Source organism: Platalea leucorodia (genome assembly GCF_965183815.1).
Source record: "Platalea leucorodia genome assembly, chromosome: 8".
In the NCBI taxonomy this organism is placed as follows: Eukaryota; Metazoa; Chordata; class Aves; order Pelecaniformes; family Threskiornithidae; genus Platalea; species Platalea leucorodia.
In genome coordinates this window covers 29,202,885-29,225,216 of record NC_138830.1, presented here as the reverse complement: position 1 = coordinate 29,225,216, position 22,332 = coordinate 29,202,885, and the positions used below count along the sequence as shown (strand labels likewise).

The following is a 22,332-nucleotide window of genomic DNA, read 5'->3' as shown; positions in this document are numbered from 1 at the left end:
GTGCTACCTGTATTTCTATATATTAATATATAGGGTGGTGTAGAAATATGTATAAATAGGTATTTTGTTTATGCACACTTCATATATATATATATATACACAGATATAGGGATTATACTCCCGTGTAAGGTTAGATATAAATATATATCCATAAAGGTGTTGCTGTATGTACAAAACATTCTCTAATAAGATGTAACGAAATGAATAATAAAATTTACACGTAAATATGAAGCCATTAAATAAAACTGCACCTCGGGGAGCTTCAGGGCACGCAGCCCGGTGCAGGTAAGACAGCTGAATCCAGCGCGGGCAGAGCCCGAGCAGCAGCGCCGGGGCCGCCCGGATGCTGCTGCCGCTCCCCGGCTGCCGGCCCGCCCCGCCGCCGGCCCCCGGGGAAGGCTGGGCAATGCCCCGCCAGCTCCGGTGCCAGGGCCCGGCCCGGCCCGGCCCGCCCCGGCCGGGAGGAGCCTGCGCAGGCGGCGGGTCCCGCCCCTGGCGACGGCGGCGGCGGCGGCGGGGCCCGGCCCGGCCCGGCCATGAGGCTGACGCGGGCGGCCGTGCTGGCGCGGGCCAAGGCCGCCGCGCTCGACGGCGTCCGCCGCCTCAACTGCTGGTGGGCGCCGGCCGGGCCGGGGCCGGGCGGGCAGCCGGGCCGGGGGGGCCGGGCCGGGGGGGCCGGGGCTGCGGGGACAGGCAGGCCTGGGTGGGGGGCAGGGAAGCCCAGGGCTGCAGGGTCAGGCAGGGCTGGGGTTAGGGGGGCAGGCAGGGCTGGGGAGGGGGGGAGCAGGCAGGGCTGGGAGGGGGAACAACGAGGCCCGTGGTGGGATGTGTCAGAGCAGCTTTGGCAGATGGAAGCGGTGGGGGTGCAGGGCCGGGGCTTTGCAGCCCGGGCATGGGGCCAGTGGGTGGGCGGCTGGGCCCTGCCATGCTCCCAGTGACCCCTTGCTTTCCTCCCCCAGGGGCAGCCACCTGACGGATGTAAGTACCGCACAGCCTGCTCCCACCCTGCCAGGACGAGCCAGCGAGGAGGGGGCCCACAGCTCCCGGCTGCCATCGTCAAGCCCCAGCCTGCGGCCTGCGCAGTGCTACCGGAGGAAGCCTTAGCCTGGGCTGGCAGCCGGAATGGGGAGGGGATGGGGTTGATGAGGCAGTGAGGAAGGCACAGGCCTGTGTTTGGGCTGGCTGGGTACCAGCGAGCTGCAGAGCTTTTCAGGATTGATTAGCATCTCATACCAAAAAAAAAAAAAAAAAAAAAAAGGGGTTGATGATGTTTCCAGAGAGCACTTGGAAAATTCCTCTCCGAGGCCCTGTGCGGACCCTTGGAGAGCAGGACCCTGAGCCCTACCTCATCTATTCGTGACTTTGGATGACGTACTGCCATTAGGAGAGGGCTGTCTGGGGTAAGAGGGATCCCTTCTTGTGTGCGGTGGCTGGAAGACCGTCTCAGAGACTGCAGAGTTGCTGGAGCAGAAGAGCGACGTGATGCTGGCTGGTGTCTGCGCTTCCACTCCTGGGCGGAGAGGGCGGAGGAGCTGCTGACTCTGCACTGGCTGTGGCAGCAAATCTCTCTGGTGGTGTTAAGCTTGGGTGTAGGCTGAAGCAAACTTAAATTCCTGTTCTTGCTTTTATCTTCTTTATTTGTGATTTAAATTGCTTTTATTTATATTTTTTCCTGGGAGTGCCAACTTGCTGTTTCTGTCTCTTCCTGCCCAGATATCGATATGCCGGGATTTGCCCAACATCGAGGTGATCACGTTCAGGTGAATGTCAAGCTGCCAGCCTTGGAGAAAGCAGGGGAAATCGCCTTTCTCGTAGGGCTGCGGCTTGCCCTGGTTTCTTACCGCATTTCTGTGGTTGTGTGTATGAGCTGCCAGGCTGCTTCATGCCTGATTTCTCAAGCGGCAGAGATGCAGAAATGATTATTCTTCTGCTGGCTCCTCTGCACCTTTTCCTTTGCTACTTGAGAAAATAATCATTGTTTTGAGAAGTGCTAAAAACTCTTAGGATTGTTGCTCCCTCGGTCCTATTCCATAGTTTGGATGGGATCTTCTGGGCCTCCGTATAGGGCCATTTTGCAGAATGCTTGTTGAAATGCTTCTTGGATCTTACAAAGCTTTTTGTTTCCATAAGCCTCCTCCCAACACACCCATCCTTCACCTGTCCTGGGGATCCCACGGAGCCAATGCTGTCTGCGAATTTGAGCTTTTTAGCTTGGGAATCTTATATGGGATTTCCTTCAGGGAGTTTGAGAAACTGCTACAGAAAAGGGTGCAAGTGTGATGGGTGTTTGGGATAAGCAAAAGCTGTTTGTCCTCTTGAGTGGAGAGGAGAGCCTGCTTTTTTAATCCTTTCCTCTGTTTAAAAAGATGAAATGCTATATTTTTGTTCTGTGCAAAGCCATAGGCCCCTGAACGCCCCTTGCTGTGCTGTGCCAAGGTGAGGCTCCTCAATCAATGAAGCTGTTGCAGGAAAGAGGGCTGGAAAGCCGCTGTGCTCCAGGGGCTGCTGTGCTCCCACCTGAACGGTACAGTGAGGGAGGGATGGGCTCGCTGGTCTCTGATCCCGCAATCTCTCTTCAGTGTGAATGGCATCTCGGACCTTGAGCCGCTGAATCAGTGCCAGAATCTGAGTGAACTCTATCTGAGGAAGAACAACATTGCAAGCCTCAATGAGCTCTTCTACCTCAAAAACCTACCCCGGCTGAGGGTCCTGTGGCTGTCTGAAAATCCCTGTTGTGGGTCGGACCCCCACCGCTACCGAATGACGGTGCTGCGTAACCTACCCAGCCTGCAGAAGCTTGATAACCAAGGTGGGTGTTTGCCAGTAAACGAACAGCCCCAAGCCATGGGCGGGGTGAACTGGAAACCAGTGACATGTTAGTTCCTCTTGTTAGGGTGTCCTTTGACTCTTCTTGAGTCAGGATCTGTTAGAGGTTGAGCGTTCCCACTGCAAGATCCACTGCTTCTAAGCTGTTTTCTCCCTTCCTTACAGTGCCAGAGTTAACACTAGCTGAGAGCGCCTCATTATAGCTGAGACAGTACCACTAATTAGTGATTTTTTTTAGACCTCTCTCCTTTGCTGTGGCAAAGTAAAGATTCTGTAATTGGATATGCTGTTGTAAAAAAAAGAGAAGCTTTTCCGTCTGGTAGCAGTAATTTGGTGGCTTTTGGAACCTTCTCCAGAGGCAAGAAATGGCAAAGCATGTTTGCATCCCTCCCTGATATCTTTCCCACTTTGAGAGACTGGTGACAGCTGCTGGCGATCTCCTGCACAGCTTTTACTGTAGGAGCAGGATGAAAGCAAAAGGCCAGTACAAAGGACAATTTTTGGACCAAACCTGTGCAGTATAGCTCTGCAGGAGCAGTACATGCCCCGTTGCAGATTCTGTCTTCCTGGGCTGCTGGCATTCATTGCAGCAGGGTTTTGTTTTGGCTTTTGTAGCTGTGACAGAGGAAGAACTGTCCCAGGCCCTGATCGATGGTGAGGAGATCACAGCCCCACCAGCCAGGAGGAGCATGGAGAACGGCTGTCCCGAGTCCACTGAATCCAGTGGTGCTGAATCCACAAGGGAGACTCAGAGTGAGCTGCTGAACTTCAGTTTGGAGGAGACAAAGTGAGGGCTTGCTCGTGAGCTCTTAGGATTTCTGGGCTGAACTTGCGTGTAGCATGAAAGGACCCTGCCAGCCAACCCTGATATTCTGTGGGCTGGGCCTGCAGCTGGTGCAAATTCCCGTTGTTCCAGTTACTGTGGTGGAGCTGTGCTGGTTTAATACCACTTGTGGGTCTGGTTCTGTATCTGCAAAACAGGCTCTTCTGTAGGTGGGTACTTACTCTCAAGCATGTCAGCTGCATGTGCAGACAGAGATGGATCCTCTCTGAAGTGTGAGCTCCAGTCCATTCCCACTAAGCTCTGCTTCTGCGACATGCTTTGGCGCATGTCAGCACTGCGGCACTGTGTGTTGTTCAAGTGCAGTGTTACGTGGTCTGTAGTCCCAGCTGGCATTGGGCATGGGAATCTGTCATCCCAGGTGGGGCTGTGAGCAGACACCTCATAGCAGCATGCTCTTTTACATTTTACAGCTGTAAGGCTCTTACTACCTATGGGAGTTTTGCTTGGGGTGTTGTGGTCTGCAGGCAGTGGTGGTGTGTGAACAGATGTGCCTTGAGTCCTTCAGCTAGATACTTCTTGTGTGGTTGCCCGTGATTAGAAAGGATTGGCCTGGCAAAGGAAGGTTCTGCCAGCTGGTCATAATAACATTTGCTCTTCCTCCCCTTCTTTAGCAAAATTCGAGAGGAGCTTGGTATGAAGCCTGTTCCCAGGGATAAATTTTCCTCCTTTTCACCTCGAGAGACAGACTGCAACCGAAAGAAGAGAGTGAGTATCTTTAAAGACCAAATTGCTTTCCATCTTTAAGACATCATGCAATGTAAAGAAAGCCTGATGGGGTTTGTCCTCTTGATCTGTCTGCACACGGGCATGGGTGTCCCTTCACTGGGCTTGTGCTGAGAACATGTGATACTTGGGCAGCAGCTGAAATGTAGCTGGCAGGCTGTTGGCCTGGCGGACAGGACTGCTGAATGGAAAGCTTAGGTGGTTCCTCAGAGCCCTCCATGGTGTAGCCTCAGATGAACCTCATGGATCTTGGCTGTTCAGCTGGGAATTCCTGTCTGCTGGGCTCAGTGCCATCACTTCAATCGGCAGGGTGAGATCTAGACCACGTTCTGCCTCATTCTGATACTGGTTGCCTGCGATCTCTCTTTTGTTCATGTTTTAAACGTACTTGAGTGTATTGCTTTGCACCACCAGTACTGCAGGCTCTGGCCTTTGGGAAAAGAAAATATTAAACAAGGGGAGGTTTGGGTTGGACATCAGGAAAAAGATTTTTCTCTAGAAGGACAGTTATTTGGAGAGGCTGCGGAATCTCTCCCTGGAGTTTTTCAAGGCGTGATTTGACAGAGCCATGGTCTGGTGTTGGCAGTAGTCTTGTGTTAGTGGGAGGTTGGGCTGAGGACCTTCAAGGGTTCTTTCCAGCTTGTGCTTTCGCAATTCTGCCAGTTCTTCTTATTCCTCTGATCAGAGGGTTCCTGTCCTTTCCCGTCACATGTGGTCACACTGGAGAGAGAGGGCAGCTGCTCCTGAACGCGCCTTTCCTTACAGAAGCCAGTTGGGAGGGTGGGCGGGAGCTGGAGTCATGTGGGCAGTCTGTGCAGGACTGGGTGGACGGGTTTGTCCTGCGTTCCAGTTAGCCTTGTCACTTGCAGTCTCTGCCCATGTTTGCCCCGAGGGCTTGGGTGATCTGTCCCTGTAGCTGCAGGTGGCTGTTGCAAACCTCTGCTGGTGGTGGTGGAGTTCCTAGAAAGAGCAGCTCTTTGAAAATCAAGTGTCCTTTTCCAGGCTGGCATTAACATGCTTGTATAAAGCAGTGTCTGTCTCCTCCCAACAGAACAATGTCCTGAATGCCATCCTGCTTCTCATGAAGGAACTGGATGCAGAGGGTCTGGAGATAGTCCAGCAGACGGTGGGGAGGAGGCTCCAGGCCTTTCAGAAGAAGGAGCTGCAGGAGGAGTGATGGCGCCCAGTACAAACCTCCCTGGAGCACCAGCCAGCCCCAGACCCACAGCGCCGTTCTTCCCACACATACCTGGCTACAGCCAAAGCATCAGCGTTTTCCACTGCGTTTCCCCTGTGGAGGGGCTGGGATGGGGGCTGCTGGCTGCCCCTGTAGCTCCTGACATCTCCCCTGGCTGTGCACATCATGCTGGGGCTGGCAGCACCCAATCTGGCTCTCGGGAGCTTTCCTGCTTGCGTAGCAGTCTCCGTTAACATTTGTATCTCGTGTTGCCAGGGCTGTTTGATGGGAGCTGCAGGGGAATCAGCAAAGCAAAAGTGAGCAGGGCTGCTGTGCGGTGCAATCGAAGGGGGATGGCAAAGCCTGATGATGGCTAGAAAGGTCGCTGCTTGTCGGTGGCTCCCTGTCAGACTAACCCTCTGCCAGCCTCTGCTTGTGTGTAGCAGACTCTGAAGGCGGCTTCTACCACAAAGATTTGGTTTTGTGAAGTCTGTCAGGGAGATGGTTCCTGAAATGATCACCGAGAGCTGTCTGGTGCAGATTGTGAAGGTCAATGTCAAATTCTTAATTTATCTTCAACTCCTGACTTCTTCTGGTCCTTGTTAGTGCATGAAGCATCTGACTTGGCGGTCAGGTGGCCCAAAGAAAAGCTCTATGCAGCCTAGGTGAAACAGAAATTACTCTCTCCCAGATCCTGAATGCTCAGCTCTACTCTCACCCCCACATGCCCCTGCAGGCATTAGAGCGGCTTAAGGAAATTTAACGTCAGAGTGAAAAGCGCCTGCGTGTATTGCAGTTAGGAGAAAACAGCCAAGGGTTACTGTCCGGTTTGCGCAGGCATCAAGGGTGACATTTCTCTTTAACCGAAAAAGCTGCATTTACTAAGATTTTTATAGAGCTGTTAAATACAAACTAAAACATTGTGACATACCAAATAAAACCAGTTATCCCTCTAGGATGTCTAAGTTGTGGCTGGGGTTCAGCAAACGTAGAACAACTGACTCTGGGCATTGCTCCATTACATCTGGTTCACGGCTTGCATTGTCAGCCCTGTGGAGCAGGAGGAGGGCTGTGGGCCCCCGTGCCCTCCCGCTTCACTGGACCCGTGAAATGGCTCACCCGCCTCCGGTGCTGTTTGATACTCCACTGAGCGGCTGCAGGGCTGCTTTTCAAAAGTGCTGTGCTATTTGGGAACCTTCTCGCAGCCACAAGTCCACACCGAGCACAGGAAGCAAAAGAGATGGTAAGCAACGCTTGCTTGCTTGTGCAGAGGTGCAAAGCCTGCCTGGGCAGGACGATGGCCCCTGAGACATACGACAGAAGCCCTCTGTGCGGCTCAGCTGCGGGCGTGGTGCTGTGCAGGGCAGCGTGGCCTTTCTGTGTCCCCACGCTCCCTATTCGTACAGGTGTCGGAGCCCCCGTGTGCTGGGTCGTGCTGCTGGCAAGAAGCACTCTTCGGGGATGGTGACAGCCCTGTGTCCACAAGCCTGTTTACTTGACCTTGGTGGGAGGGGGCACAGTTTGACCCTCGTCACTTGGGTGAAGATTGCTGATGCCTTTTACTCCTCAAATGACCTAGTTCTTGCCTTCTGCATTAAACCCAGCTGCATTTAAATGGCCAGTTTGATTTATAATATACCAGACTTCCCTTGACAGCCAGGGCCCGAGAGACTTACCCGTCATCTTGTTTGGATCTTGCTCTTGCGCTGAGGGCAAGCCCTCTCCCAGGCTGTCTTGACAGCCTGCTCCTTGGCAGAAGTTGTGCCTGTCCGCGTTGGGAACGGGGAGCTGCCGTTTGGGCGTGCTGGACCCCCCAGCTTTGCTGGGAGGAGAGCGATCAAAGCAAGAGTCAGGGTTTCTCATCAGAGCTTGTTATTGGTGAAGGTGGTTAATGGAGCAATCGCCATGGCCTGAGGCTGCTCTGGCACAATTCCTCCTCTCTCCGCTGGAGAAGTTGAGCTGTTAATCCCCAACTGGACAGCATGACTATCCCTGAGCAGAGCTTGCCGCCTACGTGCCATGCTCATCACACTTTGCTGCCGGTGCTCCCGCTGCTGGGCAAGCTGCCCTTCATTCTCCTGACCATTCATTGCAGGGTGACCCCACAGCATCCCACTCGCTCTCGGCACAGCCCAGGGGGAGGCTGGCGCCTTCGGCTCAGGCCTCTTTGCTCCGGGGACGTGGCAGCCTGCCTTCTGCTGCAAAATGCTTGTGGCTTTGTGCTCTGCCCTCTCTTCAGGGATGCGGGGGAAGCTGGGGCTGGGCTGGATGTGTCGGGGAGCCTGGGTGCACAGTCGCCACGTCCCCTCCTGCTCATCCTGGCAGGGCACCCCCATGGGGGTCATGTGCCTGTTGGTCTCCCCCTCAGGAATTTGGCACTCCAGGCTTTTTTTGTGTGGAAATGAGGTGTTTGGGCTGCAGTGACCCCTGTCCCCAAGTGTGCAGCTGGTCTGAGTGTGGAGACACCTCCTTCCCCATTGATACCCTAAACCTGGCTGCTGGAGGGCTGCGGTGCCGTGCCAGCCCCTCTGGTGCCCTGCCTGCTGCCGAGAGCGCCAGGCTGGAGAAAAACGTGTGCTGGAGAGGAGCTGAATGCCCGGGGCCTGCCAGCTGCGCCTGGGCACGAGGCCCCACCTGGGCTATGGTACAACCGCAGGGCTTTTTGGCATGACTTGCTTTCGCCCTGACCTGCCTCAGCGGGGGATATCGAGCAGCGAGGGCAGACATTTTTCCCGGTCATGGAAAATGCCAGCAGCTGTCTGCCCGCAGGGGCAGATCCAGCGCAACTCACGTTCAAAGCATCCTTGGGGACTCTCGGAGGCCAACGGTGAGTCAGGTGTGCGGGACCACCGCGGCACAGGGGTCCGTGGCTGAAGGGGGGCGTGGTGTCTCACCTGGGAGCTGGATGGGGCTCCTCAAAAGTGGCACACGGGATGGTGGAAGAGCCCACCAACTCTGGGAGGAGCAGCCAGGTCTCTGCCCAGGGTCCCCAGATACTCGCCCAGCAAGAGCAGCGCTGCTGCCTCCATCAGCAAGGAAAACACTGTTTCTCCCTGCGTCCAGCTCTGGCAGGGAAGATACAATAATTACCATCTTCATCCAGAGCCTAAAACAAGTAACGTGGCCAGCTAGGGGAAAAGCACTGAAATCAGAGGGGACTTGTCATTTGGGGACAACTCTGTGGGGAGGAAAAAATAACTGCATGTTTTATCCAAAAGACTGTGATGCATCCTGGTGCTGGCGATGTCCCAGAAGCTGAAGCCGTCAGCTGAAAGCCCCAGGAGGAAACTGGCCTGGGAAAGGGGCTACGTGCAGCCGTCTGGCATCAGTCAAGCCTGAGGGCTGCATGCAGGAGCCGGCACGCTTGGCAGCCACCCTGAGAAACTCCATTAACAAACACACACATTGCCTTGATAAATCACTTCTGCACTTTCTTTGAAGGTGGGAACCAAAACAAGGGAGAAGTAATTTTTCTCTGGGATTGCGAAGTCTGTCTGCAGAGGGGTGCTGACCTTGCACCCACCGCAGCCCGGCCAGGGAGAGGCTGCCCGCAGTCCCACTCTCCCAGGCTTTGAGGATGCATGAAGCAGGGAAACCCTCTGGCCCGGCATTAATCCGGCTCCAGCAAACTGTCTGGCTTTGTTCAGGGGGACTGTCCCCCGTCCTCACCCCACGTCTGCCCCCACTTCCCTCCCCGCAGGGACTCGGCGGGCAATGACCACTCTCCAGCAAGGCAGGTTTGGCTCCAGCAGGTTTTATCTCTAGAGGAGGAGAGCAGCGCCACGAACAGTACAGGATTTCGGGGGTCACAGAGTAGCAGTGAGATGACGGGCACAGCACCGAGGGCTGCGCAGTGACGGTCGCAGCCAAGTCATGCAAGGTGGCCGGGGAAGAGGGGCTTGCCAGGACCGGTGCTCTGCGCTGAGCCCTTGAGATGCCTCACCAGGCAAACGCCACAGGAGGATGGAGCTTTACCAGGGCTCATGGGGCAGCCGAAAGCCCCCAGGACCAGCCCCTACCTGCTCCGGGACGGCACTGCATCCTCCTCAGCATCCCTCCCACACACAGGGCTGGCAACTAAAAGCAGCAGTTGGCTCAGGCGGTCAAGCCGCTAAATAAGGAATCAAGATACCTCATCATTAAATAACAGGAATAAACTATTAAGGGAAGATTAAGGGTCTGGGCTGTGCAGCTTGGCTCTAGCAACACCTCTTTTCTGCATCTGCACAGGGACCAGACCCTGGACCAATGATTTGGGATAGGAGTGTGCTGTTTTGGGAGCCGGGACCAGGCTCTGCCTGCTTTAAGAGGTTGGTGGCAAAGCTACAGGAGTGAGAACAGGGGGGACCCGATGCTCCCTGAGCAGCATGTGGGGAGGGAAAGGATGCGGAGGGGGGCTACGGCTCAGGCTGGTGGGACTAGAAGCCCTTCTCGATGCTGAGCGTGCGGCGGGTGACGTGCTCCATCGTCCCCGAGATGTACTCGGTCAAGCTGATCTGGTAGTTGGCGAGCATCTTCAGCATCAGCCGCAGGTTCAGCCACCACTGCTCCTGGGGCAGCCTGTGCCTGCGCAGGGGGAAACATGGCTCTCAAGTGGCACCAGGGGAAATCTGGAAAGGTCCCCCGGGACCTGGCAGAGCATGGAGACAGAAACTTACTCAAAATCAGTGACTTTCTTGAGCTCCGTCACGGGGCTGAAGGCCACCACCTTCTTCCTGAGCCCGATCACGCAGGCAGAGTCGCCTGAGTTGGCAAACACACGTCCTGGGAGGGGGACACAGCTGACCATGGCCACCTTGCCAGGGGCCGAGTGGCTGAGCCCAGAGCAGCAGGGGCTGCCGACTGCCACCAGCCTTCCTCCACCTCACCGCGGGACCCCCAGCCCTCAGCTCACCCTTGCGGTAGACCTCCTGCAGCTTCTCCGACATCCACAGCACCGCCTTCACTCCCAGCTTGGTCCCGTAGTTGCGGTCAAAGGGGGTTGGGGCTCCCCCCTGGGGACAAAGAAATGGTGATGTCAAACCTGCCCAGCTCTTGGGGACAATGGTGGCCCATGTGGCCCTGTTCCCTGTACCTGCTGGAGGTGGCCCAGGACATTAATCCTGCAGTCAAAGATGCCTTTGCCCTCAGAGGAGTAGAGGTTGTAGAGAAACTCGGTGGTGTAGTGCTCATGGCACTTCTCATTGCTGGAGGGAGCAGAGGGGAGGGATTGGGGGGCTGTTCCTTAATCTGGCATCCCCAGGAGGCCCCTCCGTGCTCCCCTAAACACGTTTCTTTTGCTGTTTTGTTCTCCCTGAGGCCCAGAGCCCCAGCCCATCTCCCCAGCAGGACCCTGGGGCTGGGGTGGGGACAGCAGCAGATGTGTCCAGCGCAGGACTGTCCCCCTGGCCGAGCGTGGCATCCTTGGGCAGGATGCGGTGTGCCCACCATGCCAAACACTGCTGCCCCCAGGGACCCTCTCCAGCCACATGAAGGGCTCAGCTCTGGCCTCGCTCCCTGCCATGGGGCTGGGTTTTTCAGTGAGCATCCCCAGGGGTCCCCAACTCACCGCAGCACCAGCCCTCTTTGGATATCTGTCTTCATTTTGTCAGTCAAGTGCTCCACGTTAGCCTGCAAGATGAATGCCAGGATGCCAGCAGCCATCCTGGGTCCCTCTGGTCCTCTCATTTGGACCCAAGTGCCACTAACATCAACCTAGCAGCTTCATGGGGCTTGGCCATGCTCCTCCAAATCCTGTCCTGCCCCAGAGCCCTCTCTTCCCTGGTTTTCCTTCTTATTTTACCCAAACAATGCTGCCAGAAAGCAGCCCCCTGCCCCACTCACCTTCAGGTCATGGATGGTGAAAGGATCTTCATAGACGTAGGCGGCGTCGGCGCCCACCGCGATGCCGGTGACGGTCGACAAGTACCCACAGTAGCCCCCCATCGTCTCCACGATGAAGACACGGCGCTTGGTGCCTGAGGCCGACTGCTTGATGCGGTCACAACTCTGTGCCAGGAGAAGGCGGGGACCAGATGCTCGTTAAATGCCAGGGTGAGGGTCACACCAGGAAAACCCATCTTTGCTGCCTGCGACGGGATGCTGGTTCATTCCCGCATGTCATCCCAAAACATGATGGGACCTGGTGGAGCGGGATGGCCCCATGAGCTGCCCCCTGCCCTGACCCTCACCTCCATGGCTGCGTTGACGGCCGTGTCCGAGCCCAGGCTGAAGTCGGTCCCGGGCACGTTGTTGCTGATGGTGGCGGGGATGACACACATGATGATGCAGAGCTCCTCATACTGCCCGCGGGCCTCCACCAGCTGCAGCACCCCCTCGTAGGCCTGCAAGCAGCCGAGGGCTGGGGAAATGCCGGCCGCAGGGCCAGATCTGCATCCCAAAAGAGATGGCCCAGGGTGCCTGCACCACCTGGGATGCCGACAGCCTGCCCCGGCCCCCACCAAAACAGGGCTCAGGATTTTCCCCGCACCTCGAACCCCCCGATCACCAGCAGCCCCTGGATGTTGAATTTCCGCACGTTCTCCACAATCTTTTCCATGCAGGTCTTGGGCAGTGTCCTGCGGCAGGGAGGAGAGGGGAGACCGCAGGGTGAGGACAGGGGGTCCCCACGATCCCTGGGGACAGTGGTGTCCCCTCTGCTACATCGCCCAGCCCCCCAAGGGATGTGCTTACCGCTTGGTGCCCAGCATGGACCCGCCGCGTCCCAGCCAGCCTGCCACGTCGTGCCAGCCCACCTCACGGATCTGCAAGCAGCAGCACTCAGTTTTGGGGTGGGGAAGCACCCTACCACCCCCCTCCAAGCCCAAACCCGTCCCCCTGGGAAACCCATGGCACGCAGGATTGCCATCCCCCTTACCTGCCCCTTGGACAAGCCCTCGAAGCCGTCGTTCACCACGTAGACAGTGTGTCCCTGGCAGATGCCAATCCGCACGGCTGACCTGACAGCGGCATTCATGCCAGCAGCGGGGGCACCCACGTTCAGGATAGCCAGGCTGAAGGGGCTCTGCAGGGACAGGGATGGAGTGGCATGTCGGTGCGTGTCCCCAAGGCAGGGACAGTGTCCCCTGCCACTCCCCCATCCCTCCTCACCTTCTCCTGTGCCGGTTTCTGGTGTGCCAGCAGCTTGTAGATGTTCCAGTTGTTCTCAAAGCTCCTGCAAGGACAAGGCGGTGTGGCCCCAGGGTGTGGGGGAGGCCCTTCCGCGGCTGAAGGAGCAGCTGGTTTCCCCCCAGGGAGAAGCCCCCATCCCAGCATGTCCTTTTGGCCACCCCACAGGGATTTCTCCCCCCACCCTGGTCCCTGCTCCTCACCTCCCACGGAGCTGGATGGCCTCCTCAAACCTCTTCTCATCCATGGCCTTCTGCACATCCTTCGTCTTGCGGGGGGAAAAGATGCAGCACCATGATGCCTGCACTTGTGGGGAGAGGAGTGGGACCCCGACCCAGTGGGCTGGCATGCCTGATTCCTCCTGGTACTCACCACCTGGACGCACTCCATGAGCGGCAGCCGCACTGACTGGTTCCCCGAGAGGCTCACCACGCAGGCAGGGGTGTCCGGCGTGGCCTCCAGCAGCGCCATCACCGCCTCCATCCCCATCTTGCTGCTCTACAAAGGGAAAGGGGCACCCACCGCCCCCTAACACCGGGGCCACCCATGCCAGCCGGGTGGGACGCTCTCCTGGGCTCACACAGGGATGCTCCCGTGGGCTGGGAAACTGCGCGGCTGCTTGCATGCCTAATTTACAGCCAGAGAGCTGCTGGTTTTATTTAAAACCCCATGAAATTTGCAGCAAATGAGGGGAAATGGGTGCACGGCTCTGCCTGGCACAGCGGGGCTGAGCCTACAGGGACTGTCTGTGCCTCATCCCAGCTGGCAAGTCCTTTGCAACAGGCAGAGGGAAGGCAGGAGTGCAGTTCCCCAGCTGCCTGCTTCTTTCTGCAGGGTGACCCCCCCCCGTGCTCCCCCAAAAGACCTACCAGCACGCGGTCAAAGGCTGACGGCGTCCCTCCGCGCTGCACGTGGCCGAGGACGGTGACCCGCGTGTCGAAGCCCAGGCGTTGCACCACCAACTGCGGAGCAGAGAGGACGTCACGCCGGGGACCCGCTGGTCACTGCAGGTGCCGGAGCGGGTGCCGGAGCGAGCGCCGGAGCGAGCGCTTACGTCCTTCACGTAGTTGGAGGAGATGGGTTTGCCGCTGCGGTCAATGGCACCCTCGGCGATGATGATGATGTTGAGCCGCGACCCTCTGCTGCGCGTCTGGCGCGAGGGAGGAAAACAGCTGCTGCGGCTTAGCCAAAATTTGCTGGTGGCTGAGCCCGAGCATCCTTTGCTCCCACCGGCCATAGCCCAGGGCAGGGTGGCTCAGGTTCTGGGCAGCCAAGCCCCCGAGCCAGCGCTGCCCCTGGCACGCAAGGGCTGGATTTGCACTCGGCTGAGTGCCCCGTTTCACAGGGACAATGGTGGGAGCTCCCGAAGCTTCGCAGGGACCAGGCACCGTCCACGGGGCTCAGCCCAGGTCCCTGCAGGGACTCTCCAGGGAAAAAAGGGGGATGGCACCGTAGGAACCCCCCTACTCACCTCCCCAAGCCTCTCGCACATGAGATCCTCCCAGCCGTCTTCCGGAGGGGATTCGGGGATGAAGAGCCAGTCGGCACCCGAGGCCAAGCCGGACACCAGTGCCAGGTACCTGGCGAGACACGGTGGTGGCAGTGCTGGCCCAGGCCCCAGAACGCAACATCCCAGCCCGCGGATGGGCTTCCCCACCTGCAGGGGCTTACCCACAGTGGCGGCCCATCACCTCCAGCACGAACGTCCGCTGGTGGCTGCAAGGACACAGGTGGGAGGAGAAGGAGAGTGAGTGCGATGCCCCACCGTCAGTCGGCACCCAGCACCCAGACCACTCACCTCTGTGCCGTGGTGGTGATGGCATCAATCACCTCCATGATGCGGTGCAGCGCCGAGTCAGTGCCAATGGTCATGTCAGTGCCACAGAAGTCGTTGTCGATGGAGCCCACCAGCCCCACGATGTTCAGGCGGCAGTTCTTTCGCATCACCTCCTCGCTGATCTGCCCTGCAGGGCGGATGGCCATGCCACCGGTTATTTTAGGGTGCTCCTGTCCCACCCCAGCATCAGGCCGGATCCTGCGGAGCAGCAACAGAGCCCAGCCCTCCCTGGGGGTCACAGTGATGGAGTGGACCTCAGGACCTCAACACCCCTTGAATGCTTTCACTCTACCCACAGCAGGGATTTTGGGGAGGGGGGTTCACGCACCATCCCGGGCCAGCTCCTCCAGCAGCCCGCCCCACTCGGAGCGGAAGATGTCGGCGCCCGTCAGGCTGCCATCCCCACCGATGACGCAGAGGTTGGTGATGCCGTGTTCCACCAGGTTACGGGCAGCCCGCAGCCGGCCCGCACGGGTGGTGAAGTCTTTGCAGCGGGCACTGCCGATCACCGTCCCGCCCTGGAGAGATAAGGGGGGGACACGGCTCGTCATGCAGATTTAGGGAGGGATTTGGGGGTCCCACGGCTCCACTGGTGAAGCCTCACCAGCTGGATGATGTTGGAGACGCTGAGCCAGTTGGCTTGCTTGATGTTGTCTCCCCCCTCCACCAGCCCCTCGTAGCCCTGCAGAGAAGTGGGGAGCGGAGGTGAGGGGTACCCCGGCACAGGGGGGACAGTTCCCCCCACCCGTGGCGGGGAGCAGGGGGGTACCCCAACCTCGTGGATGAGGAAGACCTTGGCTCCCACGTATATCCCCATGCGGGTGACGGCGCGGACGGCTGCGTTCATCCCTGGAAAGGCGAGACGTGAGGCGGGGAGGCCCCCAGGGACCCCACGCTAGGGTGGGTGCCCCACAGGGGACCGGGTCCTACAGGTGACCTCGAAGTGTCCTCTCGAGTCGGGGGGGCCCACCGTGGGGGTTCCCCCGTGGGGCCCATGACCTCCCACGGAGGGTGCTCCAGGTGTGATGGGACAGGGAAACGCCGCGGGTGGGACGCACCGACCCTTCCCCCGTGGGGCGGGGGGAAACGGGTGGGCCGCCCGGGCCGCGTCCCCGCTGCGCTCCCCGAGGCCCCACGTACTCTGCCCCCGCCACTCCCGCGGGGTCGAGCGGACACGGACACGCAGCCCCCACGGGGCGGGACCGGGCCCCCCACGCCTCCCGCCGGGCCCCACCTTGCGCGTCCCCGCCGCTGGTGAGGACGGCGATGGCCATGCCGGCCCCCGCCATCCGCAGCCGCTCCAGCTCCGCCGCCGCCATCGCTGCGCTCCCGGCGCCGCCGGCCACGCCCCCCGCGGAGACACGCCCCGTATAAGGCCACGCCCCTCCCGATGAGGCCACGCCCCTTCGCCCGCGTGGCCACGCCCCTCCCCGCAGCCGTGGCGCGCCGTACCGCGCCGTACCGCGCCATGGCAGGCGGTGCGGTGCCGGTACGTGGGGCCCCCCAGGCTGTGCCACGCTGTGCCAGCGGGTCGAGCTGGATATTTTAATATAAATTTTATATTTTTAAAATTTTAATCTATAATTATTTTAGGTGTAATTGAAAAATAAACATACAGAGGAAGCCCAGCCAGGGTTTTCTCGGTCCCAGCCCCCCTGGCCAGCCCATTACGGGGCATGCGGCATCTCGAGGGTCGCATCCCTCCAAGGATGGGAGTCCCATCACACCAGTGCTTGCGGAAACAACGGCACTGGATGCCCTGATGGGTGCAGCGTGATTCTGTGAGGTTGCTTCCCTCCCTCCCTCCCTCTGTCCCTTCTCCTCCTGGAGTGGTCCCCCACTGCTGTGACCCCATTGGTCTCCCGCATCACCTGGCTGAGGCCACTGCCTAGCCAAGGCATGGGGAAACTGAGGCAGGCGCTGGCTGCTCTCTCCCGCGCTGGCTGGAGCGGTGCCTTACGGTCCTGCAGGCCCCAGGCTGAGCTCGGAGCCTCATCTCACATCTCCATCCCCGGATGCTGCAGGGCTGGGCCCCCCTGGCTCGTCCGGCAGGGAAGGGGTGTGGGTGGCTCAGGCTAAGGAAATGGGAGAGACCTGGCTGGACTCCCGCTCTCCTCCTCCCGCCGCCCCGCTGCCCCACCTCCCCAGTCCCGCTTAACTGCCTGCCAGGCCAGCTGTGTGGCCACCATTCCCATCCCCTCCCTGTCCCCACGATGCTCTGGTTGCTGCTGCTCTGCGGGGCCCTGGGCTGCAGGGCAGAGCAGGCAGGTAAGGCAAGGACATGGTGGCGATGGGGTTGGAGAGATTTGGGGTTGGCATTGGGGGGGACACAGCTTATGGGAAGGGGACGGGGCGGTGGGTGAAGTTCAGCATCTCTTGCAGCCCCGCTTGCCTTCACCATGCTGCAACAGACCCGTGTCTCCAAGGGCATCTCTGTCTTCTCGGGGAACGCCAGCCTGGACGGGCAGCTCAGCCATCTCCTGGAGGGGCTTAATGTCACCCAGGTGCTGCCGCTGGAGCCCCCGGACGTCTGGGCCAGGCGGCAGCAGGACGTGACCACCTACCTGCTCTACTTCCGCCAGCTGGTAGAGCTCTTCAGCAAGGAGAGGCCCATCAACTGTGAGTGGTACCCCGAGGGGGCATGGGGATGCATGGCCCGGTGGGGGACAGGTCCCATTGGGGAAGGGGAGCCCCCCCTGCACTGCCTGGGCATGTGGATGGCTCTCCAGGGACAGCTGGGCAAAGGGATGGGGACACGGCCACATGCAAAACCTCACTCTGGGCAAAAGGAGCCCTTCTGTGGAGCCAGGAATTTCTTACCTGAAGGTACCTTACCCCAGGAACAGGGTGATGCTCAACCTCCTGCTGCCCCTTGGGGAGCAGGGCTGAGGGCTGCAGCCCGTGGGGCACGGTGAGGTGTAGGCATCCTGCCTGCACCCTGCCTGCACCCCACTTTCACCCCACCTGTAGCCTGCCTTCATCCCACCTGCACCCTGCCTGCACCCCACTTGCACCCCACCTTCATCCTGCCTGCACCCTGCCTTCATTCCAGCTGCACCCTGCCTGCACTCCACCTGCCCCCGCAGCCTTTGTGGGAGGTGTGGGATGCTGAGGGCGATGGTTTTGTGTTCCTGCCCGCATTGCTCCACAAGCCCATGGTACCGCCAACGTTCCTGCGCAGGGTGTGTTTTACCTTCGTTTTCTTTGTTACCCTCCTACCAGTTTTGCCCCAGCTCTGCATTTCTTTACCTGGCCCTTGGGGAACACTTTCTCACCTTGGGGTCCTTGGTGTGAGCCCCACACCTCCCCTTGCCCCACGCTCCCTGTGCTGCATCCTTCCGCAAAAGCGATGAATAGCTTGCTCTGAGCCCAAAAATCTCCCATCTCTACAAAACTGAAGCTGTGCTGTATGCAGATAAGGAAGGGAAAAATAAGCATGGCCGCCCAGCTATTGGAAAAGTCACCACTGCAGCTAAACCGAGCGAATACAAAGCTGTGGGTGGGTCGAGCAGCGCAAGGCTGAGGCCTTGCAAACTCAGTGCACAGCTTGATGCTGGTGATAGCAATGGGCTGCTGAGGGTGGGAACGTGCTGACCCCGACCCCCTCCCTCTGTCCCCACAGACACCCAGAGCCTGTGCTGCCACCTGGGCTGCCGCCTCTTCCCTAATGGCACAGCCCACAGCTTCTATGAGGTGACCCTCAATGGGACGGCTTTCCTCAGCTTCCATGTCCCCAACGCCACCTGGGAGCGGCGCTGGCCCGGCAGGGATGCGGTGGCCACCTTTGCTGAGAGTGAGCTGATGAAGTATCCCAAGACCACCCGGGACCTCCAGCATTTCCTCAACACCACCTGCATTGGCATCCTGCGAGCTCAGAGTGCCTGGACGGGTCTGTGCTGGGGCTGGGGTGGGGGGACACGGTGGCATGGTGGGGGTGACCCCAGTCGTCATCTTCATCCCTCTTGCCTCTTGCAGGAAAACAGAGCAGCCAGTCGTACGCCCCGCTGGTGCTGGGCCTGATCCTGGGGACCTTCGCCTTGTTGGGCATGGCCGTGGGGATCTTCTTGTGCACGGGAGGCAGATGCTAGCAGAGGCGGCAGCTGTCCCACATCACCCCGTGGAGGCAGGGGACGGACCCATCATTGCCCCGTGGAGGCAGGGACCGAGCCCGTGCCCCGTAAAGGATGCACCTCCCCAGCGCCACAGGCTTTGCTCCCAAAGGACACTGGTGGCTTCCCTGCCCGGTCCCAGCTGGGTTGACCCCCCCAGAAGCAGCACCCTGCCCGAGGATGGTCCTCAGGCCGGGCTGGCACGGTGCATTGAGACAGTGCAGAAATATGCTTGGCATGGATGGAAAAAATGGGGAAGGGGTGTGTGTGGGGAAAGTGGCAGGAGAAACAGCCAAGAAAGGGTTAAAAGGATGGCATGGAAACCCTCATTTATCCTTATTCCAGTGGGGATAAATGCCCGGTAGGGAGGATGTCACACCTTTGTGGCGCTGCTTCAAGATGTCCTGTAATAAAACCGCCCACGAGCTCTCATGGCGCATTTGGTTGCTCTCATTTCCCTCCAGCAGCACCTCCGTGGGGCTGCAGACCCATCATGGGGGCAGGCACAGTGGGGCCGCGTTTGCCGGTGCTGGGTGGGCTTGTCGGTGTTGCCAGCCCTGCGTCGGACCCCGGGCCGTGCACTGAATTTGCAAGGCCTCTGGAGAGAGGCTGGTGGGGTTTGCGCCTCCTGAGCCCATTTCAGTCTGCTTGCAGCTTTGGTTTGACTCAATTAAGTCATTTTTCCAATGGCCAAGTGGCGATGCTTCATTTATTTTTCATTTCCTCATCTTCGTATGAGGCACCGAGGTTGAGTACAGACAGCTGTAACGGGACAGTTTTTGTGAGCAGGTGAACACGTTCACCGCTCTCCCGTAAGGATGCTGCCCAGAGGAGTCCAGGAGCGTGGGGACGCCAGGTGAGGGGCAGGGCAGGCACGGGGCGAGAAACCGCTCTCCAAGGACCAGCTAAACAAATGCAGAGCTGTATTACTAGTACTGTACAACAGCATTCATTGCTTCATTTTCCTTTTCTGGAATGTAGATCTGAGCTAAAAACCACTCTTTGACTGTTTAGACTTCGGCTATATTACTAATAAATTCTTGGCTGTGTTTCCCTTTCACCCACAGCAAGATTTTCAGCATGAAAATCTGTCCTGGTCTCTGCTGCCCCAGGGTGGGAAGGGCTGGGAATGAGCCAGGAGCTGGCTTGGGCCACCAAAAGAGGGGACAGCACAGGAGCAAGGACCTTTCCTGAATTAACTTCCAGCTCATTCCTTTCTAAATACCCTTCCCTGCAGCTCAAAGCAAGAAAGAAAGGGGGGGACGACGACACACACACGGGGGAAGAGGGAAAAGGAATACAGGACAGAAAGGGGATGGGAAGATGACATCGTGGTTGTCCCTAAGGAGGGATGGAGGAGGAGGTCGTCTCCAAAGACCACATCTCATCACCCTGGCTGCCGGCCACCCCCCGAGCAGCCCCCGCCTCCACCAGCCTCCCGGGGCAGGGGCTGGGGTGCTCCCCACCCTTCAGCGGGCTCCATTGCAAAAGGGAAATGGCAGCCAAGAGGCTGGAGGATCCAAAACAACAAGGCTGAGACAGATTGCTCGGCTTCTAAAGAAGCGTCCTTGGCAGGAGCTCTGCTGCAGGCCGAACACTGCACATCCCTGCGGCAGGCATCAGGGGACATGAGGCTGATGCTGAAGGTCAAACACGGTAGGTTTGCTCCCCACGAAGGGATAAAAACACTTGTAGCCAGCTCCCAGCAGGGAAGCTCTGCTTTGGTTTGCAGACTTGGGGCACCTCTGCTGCTTGCACGTGGAGGCAGATATTGCGCCATGGTCCCAAGACCCAGAGCGATTCTCATGCCAAGTCCCACCCTGGGCTGCAGCTCCTTGCTGTGACTGGGAGAGCAGAGTGTGTATCCTGCGGAAGAGCAATGCCCTAAGACTGCAACGGTCCATGGACCGTTGGTTGGCAGCAGGGATGGCACCCAGGAGAGACCCAGGCTAGAGAAACTGAGGTGGCCTGGAACAACAAGGCTTGTTTTGCTTTTTGCTTCTGAAATGTGTCATCTTTTGGACAGATGAGGAAGTCTCTGCTTTAAACAGCTCTGGAAAAGCCTTCTTCCTGCCCCCAGGCCTTCCGTGCATGTCGGTCGCAACAGGAGAGCGCTCCGGAAAGGAGCCAACTTTGCTGCTGGTCTCTTGAGTCTCCTCCAGCGATCACAAGGGGATGGGGCAGTGCCCAGCAGTGGGGATCCCCCCCAAAACTGCAGGATCCCAAGAAACAGCCTCATCTCAAACTGTGCCTGTGGGCAACGCACCTGAAGCTGCCGCCCACCCCATCCCAGGGCCACCTCCCTCGTGGCGACCAGCACCTGTGCCGAACATGGGCACAGTGGCCAAGATGAGAGGGGTTATAGCAATAGCATCCACCCCCAGCACATCGCAGCCCCAAAACTTCTCTTCCTCATCCCAAAACCCCAAACTGCCTCATCACGGGGCCACCAACGCCTGCCCTGATGGGGCACACGTGGCCTGGCTGCCCCAGCCCATTAGCCAGGCTCCTTCCCCACTACTACTCCAACATGTAGCATCTCTCCAGCAGCTGGTAGCCACATACATGGCCAATCCTCTCCCCAGTTTGGCTATTCTTTCACCCTTGATTACAGCTTGGGACAGGTACCAACACTTAACTGCGTATCCTGTCAACCAAGGGTTGTTTTTAATTTGCCTTTTTTTTTTTTTTTTTTTTTTCTTTCTGCAAGCAGGTAAACGAACCTGCACGCATACCTTTGGAGGCTTTAACCAACGCCCCTACACAGCTTCTCCCTCAAAGCAAGCCATCCTGGTCATCCGCACTGATCGCCATGTAAGGCTTCGCTTTCCATGCACCACATGGTTTCCATCACTCAGCTCTGCTAGCACTGGTTTGGATAAGGTTGAGATAAGACGCCTAGCCTTGAACGTTGTTCCAGTGAGTGAGACGATGCCAACGTGCTAAGAACCGGCTTTCCCTTGTGCCCACGTCCCATGGGTACTTCAGATGAGGTGGGCACGTTCCCCTCCTGCCTAGCAGGGACACGCAGTCCCCCCGCTGCCTTTTGGACATCAGCTCCTGCTGCAAGGCCAGCATCCCCAGCCGTGTCCTTGGGGAGCCTCCAGCCACTCACCGGAGCCCCTCCTTGGCTCCATGCCCCAGCTGGCAGCCGCAGTGCCGTGGCTGTCCCCAGGGGCAAAGGGCTGGACAGCTCCAGGAGCTGCCCGAAAACACAGTGATGGGCTCCAGCACCTGCTCAGGTGGGGTGGGGAAGGCAGCAGCTGGGAAAAAAAGAGTTGGTCTGATAGTGTTTATCGTGAAAATGGCTAGCACCAGATTTAAGTCTCTGGGGACAGGAAGAGGGGATTATCCTTATAAACATCCCTTACACAATCAGTGACTGCGCTGGTGTCATGGCCAGTTTTCTGGACTAAACTAGCTGTTCTTCTGAATTCCCCCAGATGTCACATTGTCACAGCCCAGATGTTTTCATTTCTGGCATTGCCAGTTTTCAAGCATCCTTTTTAACCCAGGAGCTGCACTGGGGTGAGGGGATTTGCAACATGTGCAGCCTCTGGCCAGCCCTCCCTGAACAAGGGATGCTTTTTTTTGGGCAACATAGTTTTGGGGGTGGAGGCTCAGTATCCACTTTCTAGCAGCAGGCAGGTCCCTGGAAATATTTAACAGCAGAGGAAAGGGCTGTGCTGGCAAGTCCCTCCTTGTAGGG

At 58.3% G+C, this 22,332-nt stretch overlaps 3 protein-coding genes across 6 annotated transcripts; 2 read left to right on the top strand and 1 right to left on the bottom strand.

The window, feature by feature from the left end:
* Positions 1-525: 525 nt before the first annotated feature.
* Positions 526-6,733, top strand: CFAP410 (cilia and flagella associated protein 410). Of its 2 annotated transcripts, XM_082320701.1 has the most exons (8): positions 526-613; positions 960-978; positions 1,714-1,760; positions 2,398-2,436; positions 2,580-2,809; positions 3,442-3,613; positions 4,282-4,375; positions 5,445-6,733. In XM_082320701.1, the coding sequence occupies exons 1-8, from the start codon at positions 537-539 to the stop codon at positions 5,568-5,570; spliced, it is 804 nt and encodes a 267-aa protein (XP_082176827.1). In that variant the 5' UTR covers positions 526-536; the 3' UTR covers positions 5,571-6,733. The 2 variants fall into 2 exon arrangements, with proteins under 2 accessions (XP_082176827.1, XP_082176828.1); XM_082320702.1 differs by lacking the exon at positions 2,398-2,436.
* A 2,618-nt stretch (positions 6,734-9,351) lies between these two features.
* Positions 9,352-15,842, bottom strand: PFKL (phosphofructokinase, liver type). Of its 3 annotated transcripts, XM_082320749.1 has the most exons (22): positions 15,749-15,842; positions 15,290-15,363; positions 15,119-15,196; positions 14,843-15,032; positions 14,476-14,641; positions 14,349-14,393; positions 14,149-14,257; positions 13,732-13,827; positions 13,547-13,639; positions 13,050-13,175; positions 12,881-12,945; positions 12,660-12,723; positions 12,427-12,573; positions 12,243-12,313; positions 12,040-12,127; positions 11,741-11,893; positions 11,394-11,558; positions 11,119-11,180; positions 10,645-10,756; positions 10,465-10,564; positions 10,229-10,334; positions 9,352-10,136 (listed from the first exon to the last, which is right to left on the bottom strand). In XM_082320749.1, the coding sequence occupies exons 1-22, from the start codon at positions 15,831-15,833 to the stop codon at positions 9,989-9,991; spliced, it is 2,343 nt and encodes a 780-aa protein (XP_082176875.1). In that variant the 5' UTR covers positions 15,834-15,842; the 3' UTR covers positions 9,352-9,988. The 3 variants fall into 3 exon arrangements, with proteins under 3 accessions (XP_082176875.1, XP_082176876.1, XP_082176877.1); XM_082320750.1 differs by lacking the exons at positions 10,645-10,756; positions 11,119-11,180; XM_082320751.1 differs by lacking the exons at positions 9,352-10,136; positions 10,645-10,756 and having other exon boundaries at positions 10,230-10,334.
* Positions 15,843-16,690: 848 nt separating this feature from the next.
* Positions 16,691-18,930, top strand: PROCR (protein C receptor). Its single transcript, XM_082320926.1, has 4 exons — positions 16,691-16,782; positions 16,897-17,133; positions 18,137-18,403; positions 18,490-18,930. Exons 1-4 carry the CDS (start codon positions 16,728-16,730, stop codon positions 18,600-18,602), a joined length of 672 nt encoding a protein of 223 aa, XP_082177052.1. The 5' UTR covers positions 16,691-16,727; the 3' UTR covers positions 18,603-18,930.
* Positions 18,931-22,332: the final 3,402 nt, after the last annotated feature.

Bases quoted from the DNA above. Each gene is read 5' to 3' on its own strand.
- CFAP410 (XM_082320701.1), top strand. From the start codon at position 537: ATGAGGCTGACGCGGGCGGCCGTGCTGGCGCGGGCCAAGGCCGCCGCG. The intron at 2,437-2,579 runs GTGAGGCTCCTC...ATCTCTCTTCAG, and splicing joins CCTTGCTGTGCTGTGCCAAG to TGTGAATGGCATCTCGGACC. The intron at 2,810-3,441 runs GTGGGTGTTTGC...TGGCTTTTGTAG, and splicing joins GCAGAAGCTTGATAACCAAG to CTGTGACAGAGGAAGAACTG.
- PFKL (XM_082320749.1), bottom strand. From the start codon at position 15,833: ATGGCGGCGGCGGAGCTGGAGCGGCTGCGGATGGCGGGGGCCGGCATG. The intron at 15,364-15,748 runs GTGGGGCCCGGC...TCGCCTTTCCAG, and splicing joins CAGCGGCGGGGACGCGCAAG to GGATGAACGCAGCCGTCCGC. The intron at 10,137-10,228 runs GTAAGTTTCTGT...CCCCCTGCGCAG, and splicing joins AAGAAAGTCACTGATTTTGA to GCACAGGCTGCCCCAGGAGC.
- PROCR (XM_082320926.1), top strand. From the start codon at position 16,728: ATGCTCTGGTTGCTGCTGCTCTGCGGGGCCCTGGGCTGCAGGGCAGAG. The intron at 16,783-16,896 runs GTAAGGCAAGGA...CATCTCTTGCAG, and splicing joins CTGCAGGGCAGAGCAGGCAG to CCCCGCTTGCCTTCACCATG. The intron at 18,404-18,489 runs GTCTGTGCTGGG...TGCCTCTTGCAG, and splicing joins AGCTCAGAGTGCCTGGACGG to GAAAACAGAGCAGCCAGTCG.